Raw genomic sequence first — 14,896 nt, 5'->3', positions numbered from 1 at the left:
TGAGAAACTGAATAAATAAATAAAGGAGCTGATAGGTCAGAAGAACTCGTGAGCCTTGTCGGATCCAGTGGGGAAAAGTACAAATGATATATATGATACAAGACGAAGGGGTCTGGCCATTATCACTTCTCTCTTGAGGAGGGGGCGGAACAGGTTCTACATCCCGGGGAGGCTGGCACTGCTCAGAGACCGCAGGGATGTATGGGCGCTGCTGATAATAAGAATAATTACTGCCATGTGACTGATCTGAAAAGAGAAAATAATATTATGCAACATATATATATATATCTTCTTCTTCTTTTGGCTTTTCCCTTCAGGGGTCACCGCAGCGAATCAATCTTCTCCATCTAACCTTATTCTCTGTATCCTCCTCTCCTACACCAACTACCTTCATACCTTCTCTTTGGTCATTGTAACTGTTTTTTTTGTAACTGAACATTCTAATATTAATAGTTTTTTTTGTCGAATTAATAAAGATAAATGATAAACGTGGGAAAGTGGGGGGATTATAAAAGCAGTTTACCGACCCACTGCTATCTTGCCCTCAAAGTCCACAAAGCCTTCAAACAATCAGGTGCCACCAGGAAGCCCCGTGCTCTCCCATTTATTTCTCACATTACTGGTGTGTTTTATTGCACTTATCAAGGATGTGTGGTACAATCTGACAAAGTATTGGGTGTTCAGGGTTGCAATGCTGCGGGGGAAAAAAAAATCAGTTTGACGGCGGCCCATAGGGACTGCTTTGCCTGCAGAGCGAGTGAATCCAGAACCGCCGACATCTGGTCTCCTGCTCATCCACTTGGAGGTCAAGGAGACAAGCTCCCCCGGACTTTTTTGAAATGTGGTCCCACCGTCTGAATATTTCAGAATCATTAAGCAGGTCAAAGGCCGTCAAGCCTCACAAAAGAATATTCGCACAGCCAATTTCTTTTTCGAAGACTGTGGGGATTTGTATCCAAGGCTGGACCAATTTCTTGCAGTATTGTATTTTGGCCACCAGGAGAATGTGTGCCGATACCTGTCACCAGATTTCTTCAGGCCTTCAAGGTTTTAGATGAATCATCAAAAGTATTCAGGAATCATGTAGTTTTATTTGCAGTTGTCTGATGTTGCTCTCAGACTTACTATGGTATTGAAAAAAGTTCCATGTATAGATACTTGAAACTAGCACCCTTGTAATGATTCATTTTTAGTACTATGACAACCTTGGTATAGTGGCACCCTTTCAAGACATACCAAGTGAAAGATTTTAATTGCCGGGAATTTAATTGCACTGCCTTTGAGTATAAAACCACAACTAACTCAGGAGAGCATTTTACTTGAATCCGGTCATAGGCCATAACTAATGGTGTTGAATAATCCAGTAAAAGCTGAGGATACAGAGCCCCTCAAACCAAAAGATCAATTAAATATGATAAGCGTAGCCTGAGACCAAGTCAATACTTCCCCTCACAGCACCTTAAACCCTTGACAGCCATCTCCGCAGCTTCGAGGGCAATTAATAGTCCCGTTACACCTCAGCAGCTTCACCCTCCAGGGGAGCCTAGTACTGCGGTCTGATTAGCTATTCAGCTGCTCATTGTGGCTCCTTGATACCTGCTGTCTCCTTGTTAATCGGTGCCACTGAAACCCGCCGGGTCCTGGGGAACAAGGAGCGGGGAAGGGGAACTCGGGGGGTGGGGAAAATCCAAGATGCCATTGGGACCAGAGGCGGGGTTTCACCTGCCAATCACAGAGCCACGTACAGAAACATTCACTCTTTCATTCACAGCTACAACCAGAGAAAAATTTAGTTTTCAGTTAACTTGATGACTGGTATTGGACAGAGAACACGTATTGGCTCCAAAAAAAAAAAAAAAATTACATTTTCAAAGTTTGGTCCGCTCTGGTCAGTCTGGGATTCCTTTTTCACTCTGAAAAAAATCATGACATTACGGACCCTTAATAATGAACCGTCACTGGGGCTAAACAAGACCAAATAGATGCACTGGTCATCACTCATAGAGCTTAAACAATTTGCACAGTGAAGTCAAACTTTATCAGTTATAAATTTGTTCCATTGTTTGGCGTCGAATGGGATCAATAAATTTAAAGGTTAAATTTACCCTGTGTGAGGGAAATCATTTGTTACAATTAATCATTTCTTATTTTGCACCAGAATAATGGTCTTGGGATCAGTAAGGAGAGATTGTCATGTGACAGCTGCAGCTCACCCCCTCTCTGGTACCCATAACATATAGAGACAACAAATCTAGATGCAGAGAGCATTCCATAATTTAAGAGTCGACAGTGTGTCTAAGGTTCACCCCATCATGGTCAAAATGAAAGATCCAAATGACCTCCGTTTGTTTCATATACCTGAGCTGCAGGGGTTTGCAAGGAACCTCCTGGTTGGGTTCCTGACAGGTTTCTCCCCAGGCTCTCCGTCTTCCTCCCGCTGTCCAAAACAGTCCAAAGGTTCAGTGAAGACTCTGCATTGCGGTAGGTGTTAATAAGGGAGTGAAAGCTTGCATGTTTCTACGCATTGTGCGGACCCGTTGATTGACAGCTCACCTGTTCGGATTAAATCCCGCCTCTCGTCCCAGCCCTGTGAGCAGGATAAACAGATCAAAATAAATCAAGTGTATTATAAGATACCAAACCTCTGTATCTGACAGGACGGCTTCAAACAGAAACATGTTTTTGTCAGCATCATGCCGAGACACTCCGCTGGAATGCAGGGCTGTTGGATTATTCTGAAGGGAGTGAGATAATCTCTGCTGGAGGTTTACTTTCCTCCATGAAAGTGCAACACTCGGGAAAAGTAGATTTACGGAGGTGATGACAAATGTGTGTTATTTTTATTGCTTAGCAGTAGAACCCAGGCTGAGGAACCTTGCCGTATTCACTCAATTCCGGTACTTTTCTAGGAGCGTCATCTTCCATCCTCTTACCCACGGCTCTGATTCCTGTGAAGCACTGTCATAATATCAGCAGCTTTATTAAATTCTTATGATGAAGGAATGTCCTTTTTCGTTGACGTTTTGAACAAAATCCAATTGCGTTTGGTTCTTTGGATCTCCACTAAACAGTGTGATCTGGACAGCGAGTAGATTTACAGGTGTGTGTTTCCAGTAGTCTGTCCTTAATGAACGGAAATACATTTTAAGTCTAAGAAAAACAGCTGATGACGTTCATTCATTTGAATTTGTGCTTGAGGGCTGAAAAGACATTAGAAAAATTAAATTATTCTGAAGGTTTCTTTTGTCTCACCGACACAAAGGGGAATAAAAACAAACCGCACGGATGAACCGCCAGAGTCCGCCCACATCGTTCTATTTAATTGGCACTGACTCAGATTTATATCAGCGCTTCCCTGTTTAAAACAAAAACATCGACTCTGTCTGCAGATGATGTGACTGCCAGAACTAATTACTGCAGCTTGAGGTTTGAAAAAGACACATTTTTCACAGATATTTAAGACACTTCACAATAAATAAAATCTAAAGATTCTAATGAGGCTGTAATTGAAGGCACCTTTTTTTTCCCAGAGGCCCTGCAATTGGGGGAGGATACTTCCAGGGTCCCTCCCATTTTCAGAGTCAACCCATGCGATATTTCAATTCAGGTCCAGGTTAATAACAACCGGATTCCACGTGGATTGGAATCCCAGCTGCAGAAAATGATGGAACACTTTATAAACCAGCTATTAACAAGTAAATGTCTGCTGGCAAGATAGTATATTTGATATACTACTTGACTGACTTTTTTGTAAATATATAACCATTCAAAATTTTAGAATAACATCTTCTTTAAAGCTTCAGTTCGTACAGGGATGAGTAAAGGCTGCGTGTGCCCGCAGAGTACACTGGACAGCTGCCCTTGAACCTCCACCAGATGACGTTGAGCCTGTGCGCCACAATAACGTCAAACGGTGCAGGGCACTACCTGTTTCCACGGAGACGAGTTACAGGTCTTGACACGTATCTTTTTTCACATTTTAATTTGAAACTCCGGAGAGTTTTTGTGCTTGTTTATTCATTTGTTTTAATAACCCTAAAACCTTGGACTGTGGGTGGACGAATTGGAACATTATTTCGGGAAAGAAAAATAGATAATTCAATAATGAATTGGTTTAGATAAATACATAAATACATGATGCTCAAAATCCAAATATTAAGACCATGAAGGCCATTTTGTGAACATTCTAAAATGTATGCAGAGAGCAAGCGTTAAAAAAACTCAGTGTCCACAACAGAAAGGCATTTGTTACACACAAGACTTTTATATCAGGTATTATTGATTTTTATGTCTCATTTAATGTTTTTTCTGTCACTCTTAAACCTCCCACCAGCCGGCGCGTCTAAAGTCTTAATAACTGATGAACGTGCGCCACCTGGCGTTGGAAAGCTTTTAGCGTCGTTGCTTCCGGGCACCTTGGATTTCGGAGAAAAACTACAAAATAAACCCCGCCCACTTCATCCCACTTCCGGTGCTCAAGTGCCGCGTGCGTCCCCCCTCTTTCGCGAAGTCTCAAAGAAAGTTTGCGGGCAATCGTCCGCTTGCGCGTTCGCGTGCACGTGCACAGGTTTCCCCGGCGATGTCGGCGCCGTCTCTGCCGCGCGGGAGGCGAAGGGACGCGGGGTCCGTCCGCTGACTGAGAACCCGCCGGAAAACACTCAAAATGTCACGGTAAGAAATAGAACTCCGGAGAATGATTGTATTTGTTGTTTTTTTTCTTGCGAATTTTACTTTGATTTGATAAAACCTTGTTTAGGTTTCAATACAAGTACACATTCGTGAACTCCCTTGAAAAGTACTCGTCTTTTCAACAGGATTTTTTTTAGCCCTATTAGCCAAACTGGCATTAAAAAAGTTAACTTATCACGCAATACTACTCGTTTCCTGTTACTGTAATACTTTTGATACATTTATGAATAGATTTCGAACATGGTTAGTAAAATACTTAAAATTCAATTATGAATTAATTGAAATTATCTTGTCGCTATGGACGCGTGTAACTCACTATATCTTTTTAAATGGAATTACAGTATTGCTACTGTCGTACTACTGGTGTAGTCATCTGTAGACCAGCAGTACTTCATCTTACAATACTACTACTGCAGTATTACTTGCCACGTCCTGTATACAGCAGCAGTATTTAGTAATTTTCGAATACTGGCACCACAGTATTACTGATGCGATCATGGATGCAGCAGTATTTAATGTTATGGCAGTACTGATACTGCAGTATAACTGGTGCGGTTATGTGCACAATAGAACCTTATTGGTAAATAAAATGGGAGTATTTCCCATAACACCGGGAGCAAAACATGTTTTGTGGTACAAAGGATTCTTTTCACCATATTCACCAATTTCTTTGGTTTAGTCAAGTTTTTCTTTTTTGTTGTTTTTTGTTTTTTTTTCTGAAATACAGCAGAGTATTAAGAGTATTAAGTTGAAGTACTCTAGCCCTGCAGTTGATTTGTACGTTTTCTGAGTAAGTTTTGCCAGTCAATTGCCAAGCAGTACAGATTTCTAGAGTTACTACGTCTCATTCATGGGTTCTGTTTAAGGCAGAAATGTTTATGAGATCAAAAACACTCAGCGGTGTTTTCAGGGAAGGAAGGGAGAACTGGTGAGGGAGCAGAGGCTTTGGCTTCTCCTTATCAGTCCAAAACCCACAGAGGAATGTGGGAGAAACACTGATTGATGAAAAGACCCCATGTAGCTCAGATACACCCAAAAAAAAAAAAACTTTGGTCTCTGCTTTTTCTTCTTTGTCACTGTTTTCCCCTGCTTACAGTGAAGATTTGGAAATGTCATCCTGTGACAAAAACAAAGTCATTAAGTAAAAGTTCTCAGGCGGCAGCGAACCCTGGAGGGTACAAGCAGCGGGGAACAGAAATTAATCTGATTAAAGAATTACTGCATTCCAGCAGCAGAGTGGGATACAGCCATCCAGGCAAAAATTCTGCTTAAACTCCGGCTTCTCTCAAACAGCATCTTTGCGCCACTAAATTAAAAATAAAAAGATAAGAAATAGCATGCGCAACCACAAGCCCTTTGAGGTTAAGCCCACCGACTCCTGGCCATCGCTTCGACGTCCCCCTTTCATAAATAATGATTGCTGTGACAGCGATAACGGGTGAAATGTAAAATGGGAGAAAGCACAGCTCCAATTTATATGCTGTAAGGGATTTATTTACCCAGGGATCACCAGGGTGGGGCAGTAAAGGTTAATGAGTGACAGAATTGGGCAGAGGGCAGGTGACGACGACATCTGGGGAGGCCAAACCTCGGTGACTCCCGCAGTCTGGGCCGGGAACGCCTGACAGTCTGAGTTCAGAGGTCGCCGGAGGGGTACAGTCCATCTATTTCCTGTTTTGCTTTGGTTGTGTTTACCCTGGTTGTGTCTCCTGGATTTGAACTACAGTTGTGTGGAAATGCTCGAGAACGAGCGCGCTTCTGTAAAGGTAATGTGTGCGCTTGAGGCGTGCCCGCGTTTTGAAACGGAACAATAAACCAAAGAGCGGAATCAGAAATCTGTGATCTGTCGAAGCGTCGCCCTAAACCTGTGACTCTTTCCTCCACAGATGACCACCCTCCCAAAATAAAAGGCCAACGGTCAAGCCGACGCTGCTCTGGATTACTTTTTTTTGTTCCTCTCATCACAAGCTGTGGCCTCCTACTCGGTGGCAGCCCAAGTCACCATGGAGACAGTGGTGATTGTGGCCATCGGGGTACTGGCCACCATCTTCCTGGCCTCCTTCGTAGCCCTGGTGGTGGTGTGCCGACACCGCTACTGCCACCCCCACAACCTCCTTCACCACTTTGACTCCAAGTCAGTGTGAGACGACACATCCTCCGACCGTGGTTTTGGATTTATTTTTGTTTTGTTCATCTCCACACAAACATCCTATTTCCCATTTTGCTCATTTTTACTATTTCCAATTCCCCATCTGCTGATTGCTTGTGGTCCAGAATTCAACTCAATTCAGGCTTTGATTTTCAGCATATTATTACCACACCAGTCACCGTTATATAAAGGAAAAGTAAATATTTGTCAGTCAAGACATGAAGATGTCATATTAGTAATACCACAAGGAGCAAACTAGAAACCAAGCTAGTAAAACGATGAACAGAAAATATGAAATATTTCATTTCCCTTTGAAGTCCAAAGAAAAATAATGTTAATACAACAATGAATAACAATCACATCATGTGACATCTCTTCCCGCTGCTGAAAATTAAGTCAGACGTTTCTGTGTTTGATGTATTTGATCAAAGTCATTTAGATGGAAAACCCAGGGAAAATGGGTTCTGTTGTTACAGATACTTTCCGATTCTGTGTACCAGCTTTAGAATAATAAATGTGAGATGTTCTAGGAAAATAAAGCCGAACAAAACATTGTATATCGGTTTCATCTTCAGGCCAGTAATAAGTGAAGGGTCCTAATTTCGATCCAATAAAGTCCACCGTGCAAAACGATATATTTACAATTTAATTTACTTAAGTTATAAAGGTTATTCAAAGGTTAATCTTGTGTTTACCGCTCGCAGGTAAGCAAGGGGTAAGGTCTAGTTTTCACAAATAGCTTTTTTTAAATTTTTGCATGGTTCAGCAGATCTTTAGATGTGTTTCATACTAGAAAGTGATCACACTCGGGCTCCCTACCGCTCCCGTCCCGTTTCCATAGACCCACAGTGGATCTGATTGGCGCCATGGAAACCCAGAGCGAGCCGTCAGAACTGGAGCTTGACGACGTGGTGATCACCAACCCACACATCGAGGCCATCTTGGAGAATGAGGACTGGATCGAGGATGCCTCGTATGTCCCAGTGGCTGCACCGCGGACGAGAAAGCGCACACGTCTTTGTCACGGTTTCTCCCATGAATCAAACTAATTTAACCGTTTGTTTGTTTTTAACAGTGGTCTGGTGTCTCACTGTATCTCCATTCTTAAGGTAAATGAAAACCTATGTCAGTGTGTGGAAAAAAAAAGAGAAAACAACAGTAAAGGATTGTCACTGTCACAATAACCTCCACTTTCAGATCTGCCACACGCTGACAGAGAAACTGGTCGCCATGACAATGGGCTCAGGCGCAAAGGTCAAAGCACCTGCCAGTCTGAGTGACATCATCACCGTGGCCAAACGCATCAGCCCAAGGTGACACACGCAATAGAAGCACTGCCTCCGGGCACGTCCTATCACTCGGACCGACGCAGCTCACCTTTTCCTCACTGTCTTGTCTCACAGAGTGGACGACGTTGTCAGGTCCATGTACCCGCCTCTGGATCCGATCCTCCTGGATGCCAGGTAATCCTGAGCTGCCCCCCCTATATATTTCAGGAGAAAGGGGCTGTCAGGTGACTTCTTTTAGATCAAATATAGTTCTGGACAGTCAGAGCAAGCACGTACTTTTGATTCTTTACTGCAAACCATGAGGGGGCAGCACTCTGTCTGGGCCGTCTACTTGGCCCTTCAGGAACATGACAGGAACTTTTCCCCTCTTTCTCAGGCAGTGCGAGAATCTGTCGCAGAATATAACTCCAGGCTCTAGTAAAATACTGCATCTCCTTTATTGCAGCCCACTTTCCCGTTCATTTGATTTATCCCTGATTTAACTCCTGTCAATCCGAGATTTTTACGCATTTGGCTCCACAGAAGTAAAATAAGCTTTTCATTCGAATCATGCGAAACCAAACAAATCTTAATTCTTCCCCAACACGAATTTAAATACCCTCTAAAAAGAAAAGGATACAAGAGCAGAGGTACAACAAATACTTCGGTGTAGGCGGAGCATGATTCCTGCTTTTTTTTTAACAAAACTGAAACACCATTCAATTCCAAAAGGGGGGTATTATGTGTTAATACCTGCTGAGCCACAAAGCCCCTCTGAGCTCAACATATTCCAACATTCAAGTTCACTTCAAGATAAAACCTGATTTTAGAAACTAGTAGAATTAAACTGCACTTTCACCCTACAGGGCCACCGCTCTCCTGCTCTCGGTCAGCCACCTGGTTCTGGTCACCCGCAACGCCTGTCACATGTCGGGCAGCATGGACTGGATCGACCAGTCCCTCCACGCAGCAGAGGACCACATGGTGATTTTGCGCGAGGCGGCGCTGGCCTCTGAGCCGGACCGGGGCATACCTGGACCTGACGTGCAAAGAGAGCACGCCATCTAAGCGGAAAAGACTTGGAAGACGGAAGACTCCTACAAGAGGACACGAACACAAACAAGATTCTTTTATTCCTGAGGTGTTTTTTTTTTGGCTGTGCAGGATTTCATTTGATCTGCCAGTCAGTAGTGAAAAGTCCACCAGTCAACACAGCTCTATAGAAACCACACATAGAGGTGTAGCACATACAGGTGTTTTTAGAGTTGTTCTGCAAAGGCCTAGGGAAATTTCCCCTCAAGTGCACAATCACCCAGCGGTGGGCCCAAATCCAATCTCACCGGCGCTGTGCAGTCACATGGGAGGCTTAGTCAGCTAATCCATTCTGAGGAAAATAACACCCAGTGTGCCAGCGAGCCCAAATGTCTCAGACTCAGCGGACCGATGGATGGCTAACCCGACTTAATTCCCGATTTGTGACCTCCCTTGAATACCCAGTTAAAAGTCCCTGATTTATGAGATGTCCTCAGTCGCATCAGCAGTCAGAGAACAGCGTTTTTCCACTCCAGTGCTTTCAAAAAGATTGATCGATCGGAATTTAACAACCTGTCATTTCTGTTTTTACCTCCCGCCACGTCAAACACGCTGCAGTAGGTCCATACTGTGATACTGGTTTTATTTTATCTTTTAAATCGACACCAAAATGCTTTTTGTTTTTTAAAAAGAGCTCAAATGTGTATCCAGTGCAAGTTTTCAGGTGGAAAAGTGACAGTACACATACAGTATCAGTCGACCAAGACATCAGCACATCACCTGCTATCGGTCAGAACCGGGGTCTTTTTCTTTTCGGTTTTCCCCCCCGCAGATGTTGCGATTTCCCATAACACAGAGTTGCTCCGTCTCCACGTCAGGGGAGGAGTCTGTCAAGCTGAGGTGGTGGTGGTGGGTTATTTGGGGCATGTCTATCTGCTCCAATGTGCCAAAGTAACAGAGGAACCCTGAGGAGCATCAACAAACTGAAAATATACTGAGAGGTCATAATGCAGTCAAACACTTCATTGTGACAATCAGAGAATGAACTGGCAGCACTTTGTTCTCAAAACATGGCTGTGAGCCTCCAGACATGGATCCAAGACTTAGAAAGTGGTTGACCTTTTATTGTTTCTGTTTGTTTGCCTCGTTTGCATCGTGTATTACAATTGATCTTTTCTTGCCAACACTGTTCTCATCCGCAGCCTGTTACTGATGCTCTATATCTTTCGGTGATCTGCACAGATAAAGAAGCTCAGTATGAAAGCATGCTGGGTTTTCTTTTCCTGCTTGTTGTTGTTTTTTTTTTTCAATGTCTGATCAGAAAAGTCCACGCACTCATACTAATTCGACATAAATAAAAGGCGAAGCTTCCCTCTTTTTTTATTTTATGTTGAGCAGTCTTTGTGGCAACAGCCAAGGTGGTCAACATGCAACCCCTCGTTGTCATCACTTCCTGGCAGGACAGGAAGTCCCCGCTGTAAAGCGTCTGCCAGCAGCTCGTGGCTCTGGCTGTTCAGCAGAGTAGCCCTTTGTTCTTCTTCAGGTCATTTTGCTGCCAGCTTGGGAGGGAGGCGTATTCATCTCGCTTCATCTCCAAAATAGTCTAGAATGAGAATTTGAAAAATCGACTTTAAGACAAGAATGCGGATAAAAATCTAACTTCAAAAGATAATCAGATCCCATTATTAAAAACTTTACACATCACACCCTTCATGAACAAGATCTGGGTCAGCACTGCCACTTGCTGGCTGAGAGATGCCAAACTCTTGGTTCATTTCTCTACCTGGAAGTCCCGGTCAGACAGGTAGACCTCCAGATGCTGGGGGTCCACCCCCTCGGGCAAGGGGCTTTGCAGCAGCTGCTCTAGGGGGTAGCGGGTCTTCGTGAGCCGGGCCAGGGCGTCCTGCACCAAGGTCAGCCTCACCTGCCCAGTGTCCCCCTGAGAGAGACACACACACACACATATATGTAGTCAAGTCAAGAGGATCGGACATTATCGATTGTTGTAAAGCCAAATGGAAATATCACGTGTGGCTGGCTTCAGTGGGAACGAACAATAAGATTAACATCAGTTGGCAGAATTTAAAAAAGTCTGACTGACTTGAGATTTTTACCTACAGAGGAAGACTCATCTCTTTAGCAGGGCCTCTTCCTCCCACCTCTTAGACGTAATCATTTTTTGTAGTTTATTTTTTGGGGGCACAGTCTTTAATTTTGAAATACTAGTCTGGACGTCACAGACACGTCACAGCTGAAAATACACACTTACAAAGTAAAAGTGGATTCTATTAAAAAGGTACCTGAAGTGTGCACAATGTAATTGGAAAAAAAAAATCTTCATTTAAAAATTAATAGATGTGCTAAATTTGCCTAGGGGGAAATGAGATAAGTATGAGATATCTAAAAATTAAACACAGAACTTGAGACGAACAGACACAGTTAACCTTACTATATCATTTGTTTGCTGTGGTTGTGAGTTAAAGTAATAGATCAACTGCTTGTCTCCATCCAGATAATCAATGAATCAACAGTGGAATTGATCAAGATTAGAGGCTCAATATATTACAAACTGAGCACAAACCAGAATAGTAAACTAACCTCAAAGTGTGTCGACTGCAACCACTGCAAACATGAGATCAGTGTTTTAACTTTAGTTTTTTTCAAATATGTCAACCTACATTAGCACTTATTACGTTCAAGCCTGCCTTCTAAATATTCAAACATAAGAACTATTATGGGATGTTGTCCTGCACTCAGATAAAGAGTTTGAAGGTTATGTTCTATGCATCAGTGGGAGGTAAAGACCATCCATCTCGCTGATGTGGCAGCAAATATGAAAATCCGAGAAAGGCATCTGACTTTATGTAATGATGTGTTCACACACACACACACACACACACACACACACACACACACACACACACACACACACACACACACACACACACACACACACACACACACACACACACACACACACACACACACACACACACACACACACACACACACACACACAAGAAATAAATGTGTACCTGTGCGTGGGGCTCCAGCTTCCTCTCCCAGCGAGGGAAGACATTCGTAAAGGTGAGAGGCTCAGACCCCTCAAAGATGAGGTAGGCCTGGGGGGGGCGTCTGGGGTTCATCTCTGACACACACAAAGGAAACAGAATTTTTTTACTTCTTCACCTCAGCAGCCAGCGTTTCCTCAGCCTCAGGAGCTCGTACTATGACCGGGTCCCAGCTACCTTTGCAGTACTGCAGCGCCGTCTCCATGGCGCACCTCTGCTCATTCTGCCAGCGGCTCCATGCTGGAGCCGAGGGATCGGGCTGCTCTGCTGGGTTCCGCTGCCACAGGTAGACCTCAAGACGGTTGTCCAGCAGGAAGAGGCCTGGCGGATTAATCCAAAAGGTCAAGAGTGAGCTGACGCTAGCTCTAAGTGAGAATTCAATAAAGACATTTGGCTTTTCAGCATCTGGAAAACATGATAAAGCGAGGAAAATTATTAGGGATCATTTCACTACCTCAACCATTCACATTTCATGCCCAAACTCAGCTGTCTTTTTTTTAATCTTTGTTGGTCCCAGCCTACACGCATCCTGCCTATTTTTGTTTATTTATTTTAATCTTGTCATTGCTATTGTCACTATTTATATTGTCCTTTAGTTCAGGTTGTCTATTTTTCACCCTTACTGTTCCATTCTGTTGTCCATTATTATCCCTGATAGTGTTGCTGCTGTTGTTGTTCTCCCTGCTGTCTATCTATTCGTGGATGTCTTGCTATCTTCTGTTTTCTAACTGTCTCTCTGTTCATATTCACATTTCTTTTGACATTATAACTGTTACGCTGCTGTGACAAAATAATTTCCCCGATGGGGATATTATTTCATTACAAAACGTACAAAACAAAATCCAAATTATTGCAACATCTGCTTAATATTTCTTGCAGGACTCACATGTTGAAACCCACTAAAAGTCCAATTTTACCTTTTCCAATAATCTTCCCTCTAAATTAAGTGGCGCTGACTTATTAGAACATTAAATATTGCAAAAAATATCAATACTGTAGTATATCACCACGCCTTCAGGTCTGTTTATATAAACAATGTATGTGTAGTGTATGCATTAAGAAGCACAAAGACTATCATGCAAACATAACATGATATAGAGATTATCTACCTTTCAATATGATTATCGGAAAAAAAAGGTTTTCAAAAATCAAACACTTTGGCTGATACTGCAGTTACAAGTCATGGTCTTAGTGTCTTGATGGGTCCAATGTGGATTACTATATATTGTGTTTCCCCCCATGAGAAATAAACCATGTGTTCGGGGGCAGTGGAGAGCATGGACTGCGTACTCACTCGGCGGTGGTGCAGAGAACAGGCTCTCCTGGACGAAGGGCATCGCCATCACCAGTCCTGGCAGTCGCGACGGGCTTTGCAGCTCGACGGCCTGGAAGCTGCCAGATGAGGCACTCAGGTGAAAGAGACGTGGTGTGAAGCTGAACTTTCCTGGATCTGGCAGAGGGATCAGACAGGAGTTCTGTTCATCAGCTGAGATATGGAGGGGATATGGAAATTAAGAGATCCAGGTACAGAAGAGAGAGCAAAGGTTCCACCTTGCAGCATGCAGTCATAAGCCTTCCTGTCCATCTGCCCCAGCGCTGTCCAGAAGTCTGCGGGCTCAGAACCTTCCTCCACCGCCTCCACCTTTACAGGGCTGCCATTACTGAGGCCCAACTCTGGCGGACACCTGGTACAAAACCACGATCACATGCAAATATTCAGAAAATAAACAAGGCATTTCAGAGTTAATTCTGAATGTGAAAACTTACATTTGAGTGAGATCCTCCACAGCCCTCATGGCGGCCTCCCTGGACCCGCCATGAGCTTTACAGCCCAACCACAGGTACAGCATCCCCTGCTGGCCGTTCATCAGGACAAGGCAGCCACGGGACCGCAGGCTGGCGCAACAGCAGTCCACCTCTAGGAGCGAGGCCTCCTCCGGGAGCTCCCCTCGCACACAGAACAACCGCCAGCTGCCGCATTCTGCTACAGAGGACAGAGACGGGTGAGATGAGAGGAAAGAGAGAGTAAAAGAGAAAAAAAGCCTTGAAAAAAATCAACAAATTCTACCGGTGTTCATGGAAAACGCCTCCCTCGTGCCCTTGTGAATGACCAGGTGTCCATGGAACAGTTGCAGGAAACACGGGGGCTCCTTTTCCTGGTGAACAACCACCTAAAAGAAATTAAAAAAAAAAAACAAATGGGTTAAATGGAATTCCATGGACAATGTGCAGCATTTTAACTTTATTTTCTGCATTAATGCCCTGCTTGATGCCCATCTTCATGTTCTGTTGCTTTTTGTCCCCACATCACAGCGAGAGGGACTGCATTTTGAGAAAAGGTGCCTTCATGCAATTTGAATTTATGGTGAAAATGTAATTTCATTCAGGGGCAAGCAGGGTTGTTTACATCCCGGGGGATGCAAAGCACAGGTCCAGGTGTTGACCGGGCATTTTTACAACACAATGAATGGGAAGAATTCAAACTGCAATAAAACAAAAGGGCGGACTGAACGCCTGGTCCACTGACCGTCGACTCCTCCTGGTCGCTCATCCCAATGGACAGGAAAGCGACAGTGCCTCGCCCAATGGCATTGGAATGGCGCCCTCGCCACACAAAAAGCACAGCATTTTCTTTTTGTCCAAGACCTTCACCTGGATCGTCGGGATCGTTTGTCTTCTCTGCAACA

The 14,896-nt window shown here is 43.8% G+C and overlaps 2 protein-coding genes across 8 annotated transcripts in view; one reads left to right on the top strand and one right to left on the bottom strand.

Moving 5' to 3' along the window:
- The first annotated feature begins 4,535 nt into the window (after positions 1–4,535).
- tmem98 (transmembrane protein 98) lies at positions 4,536–10,426 on the top strand. The gene is made up of 7 exons (XM_086176185.1): positions 4,536–4,671; positions 6,576–6,823; positions 7,680–7,811; positions 7,914–7,947; positions 8,036–8,151; positions 8,242–8,301; positions 8,973–10,426. Exons 2-7 carry the CDS (start codon positions 6,693–6,695, stop codon positions 9,172–9,174), a joined length of 675 nt encoding a protein of 224 aa, XP_086032311.1. The 5' UTR covers positions 4,536–4,671; positions 6,576–6,692; the 3' UTR covers positions 9,175–10,426.
- svilc (supervillin c) overlaps positions 10,248–14,896 on the bottom strand; it is a 25,334-nt gene continuing 20,685 nt past the window's right edge. For 6 of the 7 annotated variants that reach the window (XM_086176145.1, XM_086176150.1, XM_086176149.1 and 3 more), the window contains 9 exons: positions 14,737–14,888; positions 14,278–14,380; positions 13,977–14,193; positions 13,761–13,894; positions 13,504–13,659; positions 12,387–12,530; positions 12,174–12,286; positions 10,922–11,077; positions 10,248–10,741 (listed from right to left, as the gene is read on the bottom strand). In XM_086176145.1, the coding sequence (XP_086032271.1) occupies positions 10,652–10,741; positions 10,922–11,077; positions 12,174–12,286; positions 12,387–12,530; positions 13,504–13,659; positions 13,761–13,894; positions 13,977–14,193; positions 14,278–14,380; positions 14,737–14,888 (1,265 nt within the window). In that variant the 3' untranslated portion in view covers positions 10,248–10,651. The remainder of the gene's footprint in view (positions 10,742–10,921; positions 11,078–12,173; positions 12,287–12,386; positions 12,531–13,503; positions 13,660–13,760; positions 13,895–13,976; positions 14,194–14,277; positions 14,381–14,736; positions 14,889–14,896) is intronic. The other variant, XM_086176148.1, reaches the window with a different exon arrangement.

This window comes from Fistularia commersonii, chromosome 28, assembly GCF_037954325.1.
Source record: "Fistularia commersonii isolate RoL2024-O1a breed Wild chromosome 28, RoL_Fcom_v1.0, whole genome shotgun sequence".
Lineage (NCBI taxonomy): Eukaryota > Metazoa > Chordata > Actinopteri > Syngnathiformes > Fistulariidae > Fistularia > Fistularia commersonii.
This window is presented reverse-complemented; position numbering and strand designations above follow the sequence as displayed.

What these genes read in the sequence shown, in the direction of transcription:
- tmem98 (XM_086176185.1), top strand. Translation starts at nt 6,693, where the DNA reads ATGGAGACAGTGGTGATTGTGGCCATCGGGGTACTGGCCACCATCTTC. An exon ending in GACTGGATCGAGGATGCCTC is followed by an intron (nt 7,812 to 7,913) that starts GTATGTCCCAGT and finishes TGTTTTTAACAG; the next exon opens with TGGTCTGGTGTCTCACTGTA. An exon ending in CCGATCCTCCTGGATGCCAG is followed by an intron (nt 8,302 to 8,972) that starts GTAATCCTGAGC and finishes TTCACCCTACAG; the next exon opens with GGCCACCGCTCTCCTGCTCT.